This window comes from Narcine bancroftii, chromosome 5 (genome assembly GCF_036971445.1).
Source record: "Narcine bancroftii isolate sNarBan1 chromosome 5, sNarBan1.hap1, whole genome shotgun sequence".
In the NCBI taxonomy this organism is placed as follows: domain Eukaryota; kingdom Metazoa; phylum Chordata; class Chondrichthyes; order Torpediniformes; family Narcinidae; genus Narcine; species Narcine bancroftii.
This window is the reverse complement of record NC_091473.1, coordinates 135,434,790-135,448,372: the sequence shown is the minus strand read 5'-3', so window position 1 is coordinate 135,448,372 and position 13,583 is coordinate 135,434,790. Positions and strand designations below refer to the sequence as shown.

Sequence of the window (13,583 nt, the reverse complement as noted above, 5' to 3'; positions counted from 1 at the left end):
TAAGTAGAAATTCTGCTTCGCCCATCTGTGATGCCTGACAATCAATCTGCAATCTGGTAAAAATGCAAGGGAACATTTCAGCTCCATAAAGCAGAAGTGTGCAGGATGGTCTCAGCAGGTCACTGGGCCTTCAGGGTTCAAGGCCGAGTCCACCTCCAGGTTCAAGGCCCACTGCCACCAGGCAGGGTTGCGAAACAGCAACGACCTTGGGCGGCCGGGCGCTCGCCGTCGCCAGGGAGCGCGTTGGCCCGTCCGACTTGCCGTACGCGGTGACGTACCACGTGACCGCGGTTTTATCAGGGGAGGCCGCAGCTGCGGCGTGTCACTCCCTTGCCTCCGAACAACATGGCGTCGTGTAGTCGGTGAGCGACAGTGGGGATGGGGGTGAGCGCCGCGCGTCCGCCCCCTCCCCCCCCCACCACCTCCCCCCCCCCCACCACCTCCCCCCCCCCCACCACCTCCCCCCCCCACAACCTCGCCGGAGGGGGAGGGTAACGTTAGTCGGCAAGATGCGCTTGCGTTCCGGCGAGGGCGCAGGCGTCACGGAGAAGGTGGCGCCGTGGGCCGGGGGCGGGGGGGGGCGGTTGGGCGGGAGGAAGAGGTTGTTGGGGAGGGCTGTTCGGTGGCTTGGGGGGGTGCCGAATGGAACTCGCGGGGGCGAATGTGTGAGCGAGTGGAGTGGGGGGGGGGGGTCGACTCCAGGCGGAATCCCCTTTTGTCTCCCGCCTGAAATTCCGCTGGTGTTCACTGGGGGGAGGGGCGGAAGGGTTTGGGAGGGTGGGGGGGGGGAGGGGAAGGAGGCCTGGAGGGTGATGGATGGTGTCAAGGGGATGGGAGAGTAAGAGATGGAAGTGGTAATAAGGTGGGTGAAGGTGGCGAGAGGGATGGAGGCAAGGGGGCAGGAGAGATGGATGGGAACGAGGGGGGCAGGAGAGATGGGGGAACAAGGGGGACAGGAGAGATGGGGGAACGAGGGGGACAGGAGAGATGGGGGAGCGAGGCGGACGAGAGATGGGGGAGCGAGGGGGACAGGAGAGATGGGGGAGCGAGGGGGACGAGAGATGGGGGAGTGAGGGGGACGAGAGATGGGGGAGCGAGGGGGACGGGAGAGATGGGGGAGCGAGGGGGACGGGAGAGATGGGGGAGCGAGGGGGACGGGAGAGATGTGGGAGCGAGGCGGACGGGAGAGATGGGGGAGCGAGGGGGACGGGAGAGATGGGGGAGCGAGGGGGACGGGAGAGATGGGGGAGCGAGGGGGACAGGAGAGATGGGGGAGCGAGGGGGACAGGAGAGATGGGGGAGCGAGGGGGACAGGAGAGATGGAGGGAGACGAGGCGGACAGGAGAGACGGAGGGAGACGAGGCGACAGGTGGGAAAGATGGATGGGGGTGAAGGGGAATGGGAGAGACAGATGGAGCGAGGGGGACGGGACAGATGGACGGGGGCAAGAGGAATGCGAGAGATGGGTGGGGTCGAGGGGTTAGGAGAAAAGAGTGAGGGTGATGATAAAGAGGGAAGGGGCGAGGGTGACAAAGGGGAAATGGTAATGATGAAGTAGGAGATCAGTGGGGGGGGGGTGGTGAATGATAAGGCAGACTCGATGGGTAAATGGCCTACCTCTGTTCTTTTATCTTGTGATGAGAGGAAGGGAGTAAGGATTTTTTCTCAATCAATTCATCTTCATCGACATCATTCTTGTTTGTTTGAGGTGTTTTCTGTGCAGCGTTTTCTGTTTGTTTTTTATAGACCTGTATAGTGCAGAAACAAATCCTTTGACCCACCAAGTCCGGTGCAATTTGTGTCTTTCTAAATGTAGCGATTCTCTTCATATTTCATGGAAGGGGTTGGGCACTGATGGAAGGGGTGCAGTGACAGTAAGTAGCTGCTGTGGATACATTTTACCTGTGGGGGCAAAACTGTATTGTGAAATCCTAGCTGTTGCACTTCTAACGGTGTGTTTCAATCATAGTTTTGTGCATGCAGGCAAAGCCCTATTTTAAAATCCAGTTCTACCTTGCAGCTGAGAAATTTAATTCAGTAAATGCTGAAAACAAAAGTTGTCGTTAAGAGTGGTAACCATAGTTACCCATTTAGTTCACTCATGTCTTTTCGGTCTTCTGCCTACATTGCTGACATTTTCGTGACGATGCCCATTAATGTGTTTGAGTCTTATTAAGCCCTCACTTTACAAGTGACTGTTCATTGATGTTTCCATTATCTTCATCTCTGGTAATGACATAGCTCATGCCACCTGTTGTCGGACATCTCATTTATAGCAGCTACAGATGTTTTTTGGTTTTTTTTGTACTTTCAGGAGTGAAGTAGAGAGAGAATAAATCCTTTGAGTGGAGTACATTTAGGAACATAGAAAAATAGGTGCAGGAGTAGGCCATTTGGCCCTTCAAGCCTACACCGCTATTCAATATGATCATGCCTTCTCCCCATACCCCTTGATTCCCTTAGCCACAAGGGCCAAATCTAACCTACTCTAAAATATTGACAACGAACCAGCCTCAACTACTTCCTTTGGCAAAGAATTCAACAGATCTATCACCCTCTGAGAGAAGAAATTTTTCCTCATCTCAGTCCTAAAAAACTTTCCCCTTAGCCTTAAAGTGTGACCCCTGGTTCTGGCCTTTCCCAGCACTGGAAACAACCTATCTGCGTCTAGTCTGTCTAATCCCTTAAGAATTTTATATTTCAAGTAATAATAAGTAATTTAAGTGGATTATATTTTGTTTAGAAAAGTATTTTCATTTCTCAATTTGCTGAGATTGTTTTACTCTTTTTACACAAAAAAACTGCAATAATGCCGTATACACAATCTATCTCTGGAAGCTGGCTTGCTCACACAGAACAGAAGAAATGCCGTGTCAGTGAGCCCTTTTACACAACAAGCCGGCTTCCCGGAGCAAGAGGTGGGGTGTCACATTCCTTTCTTGTTTGGACCTGGCAACACGGCTCCGCTTTTACACTTGCCCTGTTTTGCCTCTGGTACTACCTCACTTGGCAGATAAAAGACGGGTCTGAATTGACCCCCCAATTATGTTTATTCAAGTAGGCGAGGTATAATAAAGGCAGACTATACCGACTTGTAGTACAGGTGCCTAAACTTTTATCCGAAATTGTCGGGACCAGACACCCCACCACCCAAACCCGGCTGTGCATCTGTCACCTCTCCCCAGGGCCGATGCCAGACTATTTGTCACTCTAGGCCACGCTGAGCGGGGGTAAGGGGGCTTCGACATGCACTATACAGGAGGCTCTTGACCAGCACGTCAGTCAAGTGGAGGTTGGAGGTGACAGAGTGGCCCGGGAACTGTGCCAAAAAAGGTGCCCAGCTTTGGTTGATCAGAGCCGGCAACCAAGTGGGGCAGAAGGCCAGACATGAGGTGCAGAACTTCAGGAACAGGCCATTAGGGGAGTGGTGCAAACACTGCCATCAGGCGCACGCCGGCACTGCAGTGCCATCCGTCTTTCCTCTCCCATCTATCTCCCAATGTGGCAACAAGGGAGCAGTGCTGCCAAACACTGAATTTACGGAGCACCGCACCAGATTGTGGCAACAGCTCAATGCGGAAGCAATGGCCTTGTTCGTCATCCACAATCCCCCATGTGGCTGGAACTGCTCTGCCAGTGCTAGAGTGGTTCCAGCTGCTTGGGGGACGATGGGCAAGGAAGATGGCCATTGTTCTCGCATTGAGCCTGCTGCCGCCTGCTTCTTCCCTCTGGGTGCTGGGGGGGCTGAGAGTCACTTTTCCATCAAAGGTAAGAGAGGGTGGCCACAGGGGTGGGGACTTGGGGGCAGGGTCCCTGAAAATGGAGAATTTATTATGTGTAATGTCATCTACCGAAATAAGTGCTAGTTTTTGGAATTTCAGATAAAAGGTTAGGCCCCTGTATCAGGGTAAGAGGGGTATGTGACTAATGTGTAGGCTTTCAGAATCATCTCATTTTTTTTCCTTCCTATTTTCCTTGTATGGTTACATCTTGGGTTGACTTGAAAAGTTGCAATAAATACTCATGCCATAAGTACATTCTCAGCCATCTTTCTACCAATTATGGCATCTCTGTTTCAGTATTCTCCATCATCATTTCATGAGGTTACCACTGATGAAGGTAACTAGTAGAAGATCAACTCGGAACAGCTTTAAGTTGTCAGTGGATTAATTCCCGACCCCTTAGTCTCTGCAATCTATGAGATCCTGGTTGTGTGATGGACTATTTGATTTCTGCCTCTTTGCATTCAGTTGCAGACTATGGATACAAGTGAACGATCTATTGAGAAAGATCGATCAGAGTTTAATCTCAGTGTTAATCTCTGAGAGGCTGGGGATATGGAGAGAATATTTCCACATGCTAGACAGGATGATTCAATATTCAGTGGGGAAATGTTAAATTTTTTTAAATGGTTGAATTTTTTTGACCCAATACCACACACAGTTGTTGAGAGAAATAGCATAGATGTTTTTATAAGTGCAGAAGAGAAATAAGAATTGTTGGAACTAATGATTGGTATATACAGTGTATGTAGTTCTGTTGAAAGACCCCAAAAATGAAGACGCTGTTTACATCCGGTACCGCACGGATGGCAGTCTCTTCAATCTGAGGCGCCTGCAAGCTCACACCAAGACACAAGAGAAACTTGTCCGTGAACTACTCTTTGCAGACGATGCCGCTTTAGTTGCCCATTCAGAGCCAGCTCTTCAGCGCTTGACGTCCTGCTTTGCGGAAACTGCCAAAATGTTTGGCCTGGAAGTCAGCCTGAAGAAAACTGAGGTCCTCCATCAGCCAGCTCCCCACCATGATTACCAGCCCCCCCACATCTCCATCGGGCACACAAAACTCAAAACGGTCAACCAGTTTACCTATCTCGGCTGCACCATTTCATCAGATGCAAGGATCGACAATGAGATAGACAACAGACTCGCCAAGGCAAATAGCGCCTTTGGAAGACTACACAAAAGAGTCTGGAAAAACAACCAACTGAAAAACCTCACAAAGATAAGCATATACAGAGCCGTTGTCATACCCACACTCCTGTTCGGCTCCGAATCATGGGTCCTCTACCGGCACCACCTACGGCTCCTAGAACGCTTCCACCAGCGTTGTCTCCGCTCCATCCTCAACATCCATTGGAGCGCTTACATCCCTAACGTCGAAGTACTCGAGATGGCAGAGGTCGACAGCATCGAGTCCACGCTGCTGAAGATCCAGCTGCGCTGGATGGGTCACGTCTCCAGAATGGAGGACCATCGCCTTCCCAAGATCGTGTTATATGGCGAGCTCTCCACTGGCCACCGTGACAGAGGTGCACCAAAGAAAAGGTACAAGGACTGCCTAAAGAAATCTCTTGGTGCCTGCCACATTGACCACCGCCAGTGGGCTGATATCGCCTCAAACCGTGCATCTTGGCGCCTCACAGTTTGGCGGGCAGCAACCTCCTTTGAAGAAGACCGCAGAGCCTACCTCACTGACAAAAGGCAAAGGAGGAAAAACCCAACACCCATCCCCAACCAACCAATTTTCCCCTGCAACCGCTGCAATCGTGTCTGCCTGTCCCGCATCGGACTTGTCAGCCACAAACGAGTCTGCAGCTGACGTGGACTTTTTACCCCCTCCATAAATCTTCGTCCGCGAAGCCAAGCCAAAGAAAAGAAAAGTTCTGTTGTATGAAGTGCATCAAGTTGAGTTATACAAAGCTCATCCTGGCTAATTTGGTGAGTGGGTGGTTGAAAAGTTTTTTTCATGAGGATGGCATCTCATCTGTATTTGCAACTAAGATCAGTACTTCAGTGCCCAAAAACTGAAATTCTCCGCTTAATGCCATTGTTGAGATGTTGTATCCAGAGTTCCCCACCTTCCCGTTGTGCGGCGGGTCACCTGGACAAAGGCCCGTGTCACCTCTCAGGTCCGCGTGGTCGCTGCATTCATTGACCATTTTGCAGGTCAGTCCGTGTCTGCCCACAGCCCTCTCCCCCCCCCTCAGAATTGGTCACCAGACCATTGTCCGTGGCCTGCCCCCGCATCGCAGAGAAAGAGTGGAGACCGGCTCATAACAGTCCAGATATGCTGGTTTTAGGCGATCAGCGGTAAAAGTCTCCTCCTTATTGCCGAAGTCAAGGATGAAGGTGGAATCATTGTCTCTAGCAACTTTGTAAGGCCTCTCGTAGGGTCATTGTAAGGATAGTCTGTGTATGCCCCTCCTCACGAACATGTACCAACAAGTTCTTAAGTCCTTTGGATGCTAAGTTTGGGCTGGCTATGCAGTGAGGGTTGCCGGGGAACCAAAGACTCCAGTTTTTGCTGCAAGTTTTCAAGGATCGCCGCGGTGTGTCTTCAGGCATTTTTCGGGGGCCAGAAACTCCCTGGGAATGATTAAAGGCGCACTGTAGACCATCTCTGCCGCAGTACGAATTTCCAACAGGATCCAAGGCAGTTTGACCCTTTACCCAAGGCTGCCTTGAAGTGCATGTGGAAACAATCCACCAACCCATTGGTCTGTAGGTGATATACCTGCTGTGCCCCCAGAAAGTTAGGCAGCACCACCAGGAGGTGATTCCCCCACCCCCCCAATCTGAGATGAGCTACTCTGGAACCCCGAATTGGAGCACCCATGCGTCAGTGAGAGCCCTGGCGCAGGTTTCAGTGGTGGCATCAGCCAGTGGGACTGCCTGCGGTCACCTTGTAGAGTGGTCAACCATGGTCAAGAGGTATCTTGCCCCACAATGTCAATGTGTACGTGGCTAAACCTGTGCCATTCCGGATCAGAAGTCTATGTGGGCAGTCTCATGTGAACCTGCAGTTGAGAGGACTGACAGTTCGTGCAGTCTTGGCCTAATGGCTGACCTATTATGGAGGCCATGCTAAACCTGTTGGCCACCATTTTGACCCTGGCACGGCCGGCAGGATGCGCCAGGTTGTGGATGGCCTTGAAGTCCTGGCGCCTCCATACAGCCGGAAAGATGGGGTGGGGGCTGCCGGTAGAAACATCACACTGAAGTGTCATGTTACCTGGGCCGACTTGGACATCCTCCACCCTGAGACGGCTGTCCTATACGCAGGGATCTCAGAGTTCTGCTACTGCGCTTTGGCGATGGGCACGTAGTCAACTTCCTGGGACAGGGCATGCTTGGACTCGAATACACGGTGTGACAGTGCATCGGCTACCATGTTGCTTTTCCCTGCAATGTGCATGGTAAATTTGGATACCTAGGACAAGTATCTGTTGTCAGGCCAGCCACTGGTCCAATACCTTAAAGAAGGTGAAGACCTTGAATTGCCGACCTTCCAAAAAGTAATGGAAATGTCTTACCGCCAGGTATATCATTAACAACTTCTGGTCAAAACGACTGTATTTGAGTTCTGGGGGGCGGGGGTGCCACTGGCCCTCGATGAGTAGTTCTAGCACACCCCTTGCTGCTGTGCTGGAGGTGTTGACAGTTAGGGTGGTAGGTGCCTCCATTCTGGGGTGGACCAGGAAGGTGGCATTGGCCAGTGCATCTTTGGCAATCGAATGCCCTGGGGGACGTCCTAAGCAATTTCTTTTGCCTTGCCTGATGTCTGCTGCCGGTATGAACCTGTGGTAAAAGTTTATTGTACTGGTGAATTTCTGCAGCCCTTTTATCGTGCGTAACTTAGTGAAATGCCAGACCATCTCATCTTTCTCTGGGAGGGGTGTTACCCTGTATCTGTTAATCCTGTGCCCCAGGAAATTGATGGTGCCCAAAGTGCACTTTGTGGTGTTGGTAGTCAGCCTGAACTTACTCAATTGGGTGCACAGTTGTCTCAGGTTGGCGGCATGGTCCTTGCAGCAGCGGTGGCGATGAAGATATCATCCAAATAGATTAATGCAAATGTGAGGTCCCGGCCCACTACATCCGTCAGCTGTTGAAAAGTTTGTACCGCGTTCTTTAGCCCGAAGGGCATGTGGAGAAATTCAAAGAGGCCAAAGGGGATTATGATTGCAGTCTTGGGGATGTCCTAGGGGTGGACTGGGATTTGGTGGTCCCCCCACCCCACCCCAGATGAGGTTCACCTTGGAGAACACAATGCCCTGTGTAGGTTGTTGCCAAAGTCTTGGATGTGGGACACAGGATATCTGTCAGGGTTGGTGAACTCATTGAGACGGGGGTAGACACTGCATGACCTCCATCCCCCTGTTGATTTGGGCACCATGTGGAGGGGAGAGGTCCAGGGACTTTCAAAGCACCTCTATCTTCTTAAACTCTTCCTTCACCAGGCTGAGCTTTTCAGGAGGGAGTTGGCATGCCCCGGCATTGAGTGGGGGGCATGATATGCGGAGTCTTACCCCGTGCTTTGTCTCGGCCACGGAGAACTGTGGCACCACTCTCGAGGGGAACTTCGCCAAGATGCGGGTGAACTCGTTGACTGAGAGTGTGATAGTCCAGGTGGGGGTCAGGTAGCTTGGCTTCCCCCAGAGGCAGAGTTTGAAAGGTTTTTGGTGTGCACCAAGTGTCGTCCTTTGAGGTCGACAAGCAAGGCAGAAGGAAGTCAGCCCCGAGACTGGTTGTCTAACTGCCATGAGGGTAAAGGTCCATGTAAAGCGCTGTTGCGAAATGAAGGGGGATGGTGCGGGTCCCAAAAGTTTGAATAGAGGAGCTGTTGGCTGCCCTCAATGCTGGTCCCTGCTTGCCCTTGTGGCTTTGGAAGCCCTTTGGGGGAGTAGGATGCTTATCTTGGCACATATGTTGACCTGGAAATGCCTGCCCGACAGTGAATCCCAGAATGGAGGAGGCTGTCACATGGGCTAACCACCTCAGCCATCATTGACGGTCGGCCAGAGCGTTTCCTGAACACCCGCAGGGTGGGCGACATCGATGGGCCTCTGGACCCCATCACTGGTGGTAGTAGCATAGGTGTCCTGGGGTGTTCTCTTGACTCTCCACTGGCCTTGGTTTATGGGGCTTGCTGATGTGGTCTTCAACAGCGCTGGTGTCCTTCGCTCTCAGAGCATGTCCGCCTGGGCTGCAACCCTCCAGGGGTTACAGAAGTCCTCGTGTGCGAGCAAGAGTCATATATTCTCGGGCAGCTGCTCCAGAAAGATCTGCTCAAAGAGCAGGCAAGGCTTGTGGCCCTTGGTTAGAGCCAGCATCTTCCTCATTAGGGTAGACAGGGCCCTGTCCCCCAATCCATCCATATGCAGCATTCAGGTCGCGCGCTTGTGCCGGCAAAGCCTGGAAGTGCAGGTTAGTAGCTCTTTGAGGGCCACGTATTTGTCTTGTTCCGGAGGAAATCTACAACCCTTACCACTGTGTCCTGATTGACAGTACTCATGATATAGAAGTAGCAGGGGCCACTGGCGGTGATGCAGCAAAGCTGGAACTGAGCCTTGGCCTGCTCGAATCACATGTGGCTGCAATGCGCAGAACGTTGGAAGTCTGAGAGAGACCACGTGGATGGTCGCTGTCAGGACCTATGCGAGCATGGAGAACAACACCACGCACACCAAAGCCTTGGAAAGAGAGACTGATTTATTGCTCTGGCTGTTGTGATCATGTGGGCCCCTGTCATTGGAGGGCCACCCTCAGATTAGCCTGTGTTCCTGCCAGAGTTCTCCGTCTTCCTGCTGTGCGGAGGTCACCTGGGACGATGGCCAGTGTCACCCCTAAGTCCGTGCGGTCACAGCGTACATCAGCCATTTCGCAGGCTGGTCCGTGTCTCAGCGCGCAGGCCTCTACAATGTCATTATAATGCGGAAACATTCACTGTTCCCTCACAACAGTTCATGCCTGTAATAACACCAAGAAAGATCACGGGAGCATGAAAAATCAGAATTACTTATTCACTGGTGTATTAGAGCTATTCTTCCCTGTTGCTTGCCCTCATGATGTCCAGTATATGTTGAGTTGATCTCACTTGCCAGCTCTGGCATCAACACATCTCTATGGAATACTAATATGATTCTCAGTTTAGAGAAAAAATATGTATATAACGCTTAAAGCTTCAATTAACTTGTCTATTTAGTTGAACATATTAATAATTAATTTTTTTTGTTGTCCAGTCTCTGATTGGCACCAGGTAGTATGAGTCCCAAGTCTAGTTGATCAGAGCTGATCTACTTCAGTTTTTATTTTTACACAAGAGCTACCAAAATAGGCTTTCTGCCTGTACTATGAGGAAAACAGCTTTCACAGGCCTCAATTATATAGATTTAAATCAACATGCTGAAGGATAACATGTTTTTACCAATGATTGTGAAGGGTAAAACATTTCAGGAGTTCTATCTGTGGGAAATACTAAATGAGAATTGACATGATTTGGAAATACTTTGTTAAATTTGTGTGAACGACTTGGTTGTGGGCACTAAATGTGAAGTCAAATTTTGCAATGATGTACCGCAAGGTGGGGGAGGCAACTTAATCAATGAGTTTGTCGCAGTCCCATACTTAACTGCATCGGAGCAGTGACGGTTGGCGCTTGTGATTGATCAGAGAGTAACAAGTGAGTTTATTCTTGAGTTATGTGCAAACTGAATAAATCAGTGCAGTTACAAGTTAGAGATGATGTGCAAGGAGGAAGAACAATGTGAAGCAGAAAACAAGCGCAAAAAAAATCTATGCACAAATATCATGAATGATATTAAGGTATGTAATGATGAGAAGAAATAACGGGAGTTTTCATAGTCTATATTGAACCAGGTAAATGGCAAGGAAGAAGCAGTTGAGACCAAATTTCTTCATTCTGTGGTTTGATCACACTTTTATGTACCTCCAGTTTCGGTCATTCATATACCAAAAAAAATGTTGAAATAATGAAGACACAACAGGGAATGTTCTTACATAAGAGAAAAGAAAGGTGAAGCCATTCAGTTTTAGTGTCTGTTGCAGCATTCTTGAAAACTGGTTGAAGATTCACTTCATTGCCACTTTCCCACACTAGCCTCACATCCCTTGATTACCTTTAAGATATCATTCAGCCTCAGAGTGCAGGAAAGATTCACAAGTATGTTTGTTCCTGGAGGACTTGAATTACAAGGAGAAACTAAATGGCGTGGGGCTTGTTACCCTGAAACATTGGAGGTTGAAGTGTGTCTTCAGAGAGGTATACCAGATAAAGGTCAGTATTTCTCAGGGAAAGGGGCAAAGGTTGAAAATGAGAGGGGAAAGATTTAAAAGGGATCTAAGGGACCCACCTTTTCACGAGTTAGGCCGAAGGCTCTGTGTGCTGCAAATCAATTGATCCCTGATTTGAATGTACAGCACCTCCATTTGAGTAATGAACTGCAATTGAGTAGTAAATTTCAAAGGTTGACTCCCCTCTGGATTAAGATGTGCCTTCCTAGATGGTTAACCAGAATACTTCTAATAATAAGAAGAATACTTATCCAACTCTTTCTTAAATTACAAAATTGACCCTGCCTCCACCACCTTTCCCAGAAAGCCCATTCCACACAGTTACCACTCTCTGAGTAAAGAAGTCCCCCTCATGTTACTCCTCAACCTTTGCCTGTCAACTCTCAACCCATGACCTCTTGCATCCGTCTCTCCTACTCTCAATGGGAAAAGCCTTTCCACATCAACTCTGTCTATCCCTCTCAATATCTTAAACACCTCTATTAAATCCCCTCTCAGCCTTCTACATTTCACTGAGATTCCAGTGTCAAAAATGTTATTCAGGAAAATATTGAATGTTTCTAATTGGAGAAGTGATGTTTTGGAGCAGTAGGAGATGGTTGTAGAAAATAGAACTCTATAGTGTTATTTTAAATTTGCACCAAACAGAAGATTAATATCTACAGTCTAGGATTAATCTATAATTTTGTTACCCAATGATGAGTGATTGAATTAAGAGGGTAAATACTGCAGGATCTTTCAAGAGATGGCTTTTCAGGATTTCTTTAACTAAGATGAGCTGAAATGTCATAATTTTCCAAGTAAAATGTTTAAATTGATTAGTTTTACAGTTTGACCATGTGTTGTGGGTGTCAAGCAAGCGAAAAGAAAGCGGCTGTACTTTACACCACTGATCGCAGCTAATATATCACGTTGGATACTCTGAAGACAAAATTTGAGTTGCATTTTGTGCCAAGGAAAAACGTCGCGTTTGAGAGATTCAGGTTTTTCTCCTGTGACCAGAAACAAGGTATGAACTTTGACCAATACTTAGCTTTCACGCAGTGAGGCAGTACTGTGAATTTGGAGATTTGAAAAATACACTCATTAAAGACAGAATAGTGTGCTGAATCCCAGATAAAGGACTTGGAGAAAGACTGTTGTGTGAAAAATATTTGACTCTGGAAAAGGTTGTGAATATGTGCAGGGCCAGAGACCACTGAGCACAAGCTAAGGAGCTGTACAGGATGGACAGCACAGGATAAACTCAACAGTGAATGTGATTAAAACAGATAAGCAGAGCACCAGGATTTTCCAAAAGGAGGAAAAACCCAACACCCAACCCCAACCAACCAATTTTCCACTGCAACCGTGTCTGCCTGTCCCGCATCGGACTTGTCAGCCACCAACGAGCCTGCAGCTGACGTGGACATTTTACCCCCTCCATAAATCTTCGTCCGCGAAGCCAAGCCAAAGAAGACAACAAAGCAAAGTGGTCAACTCAAGCAGTTAATACAGCAGATGTGGAGGTAGACATATTTCAAAGATGTGTCCTGCCTATGAAAGTCCTGTTACAAATGTGGGAAGAATCATTTTGCAAAGTGCTGCATAGCAGGGGATACCAAGAAAAAGGTATACAGAGTGGACGAAGAAATGGAGGAATTCTTTGTGGATTTACTACAGATTGCTGCTATCATATAACCATATAACCACTTACAGCACAGAACAGGCCAGTTCGGCCCTACTAGTCCATGCCGTAACAAATCCCCACCCTCCTAGTCCCACTGACCAGCACCCGGTCCATACCCCTCCAGTCCTCTCCTATCCATGTAACTATCCAGTCTTTCCTTAAATGTAACCAATGATCCCGCCTCGACCACGTCTGTCGGAAGCTCATTCCACATCTTCACCACCCTTTGCGTAAAGAAATTTCCCCTCATGTTCCCCTTGTAATTTTCCCCCTTCAATCTTAAACCATGCCGTCTAGTTTGAATCTCCCCCACTCTTAATTGAAAAAGCCTATCCACGTTTACTCTGTCTGTCCCTTTTAAACTTCTACGCTCCAGAGAAAAAAGCCCCAGTCTGCACAACCTTTCCCTGTAACTCAGACCTTGAAATCCTGTCAACATTCTCGTGAACCTTCTCTGCACTCTCTCTATTTTGTTTATATCTTTCCTATAATTTGGTGACCAAAACTGTACACAGTACTCCAAATTTGGCCTCACCAATGCCCTGTACAATTTCATCATAACCTCCCTACTCTTGAATTCAATACTCCGATTTATGAAGGCCAACATTCCACATGCCTTCTTCACCACACCATCTACCTGAGTATCAGCCTTGAGGGTACTATTTACCACAACTCCTAAATCCCTTTGTTGCTCTGCACTCCTCAATTGTCTACCATTTAATGCATATGACCTATTTAGATTTGCCTTTCCAAAATGTAACACCTCACACTTATCTGTATTAAATTCCATCAGCCATTTCTCAGCCCACACCTCCAGC

The 13,583-nt window shown here is 48.7% G+C and overlaps 1 protein-coding gene across 2 annotated transcripts in view; it reads left to right on the top strand.

The window, feature by feature from the left end:
• Nucleotides 1-272: 272 nt before the first annotated feature.
• gtf2b (general transcription factor IIB) overlaps nt 273-13,583 on the top strand; it is a 71,169-nt gene continuing 57,858 nt past the window's right edge. The window contains exon 1 of one of the 2 annotated variants that reach the window (XM_069939118.1): nt 273-362. In XM_069939118.1, the coding sequence (XP_069795219.1) occupies nt 346-362 (17 nt within the window). In that variant the 5' untranslated portion in view covers nt 273-345. Of the gene's footprint in view, nt 363-11,942; nt 12,106-13,583 lie in introns of those variants that run through there. The other variant, XM_069939119.1, reaches the window with a different exon arrangement.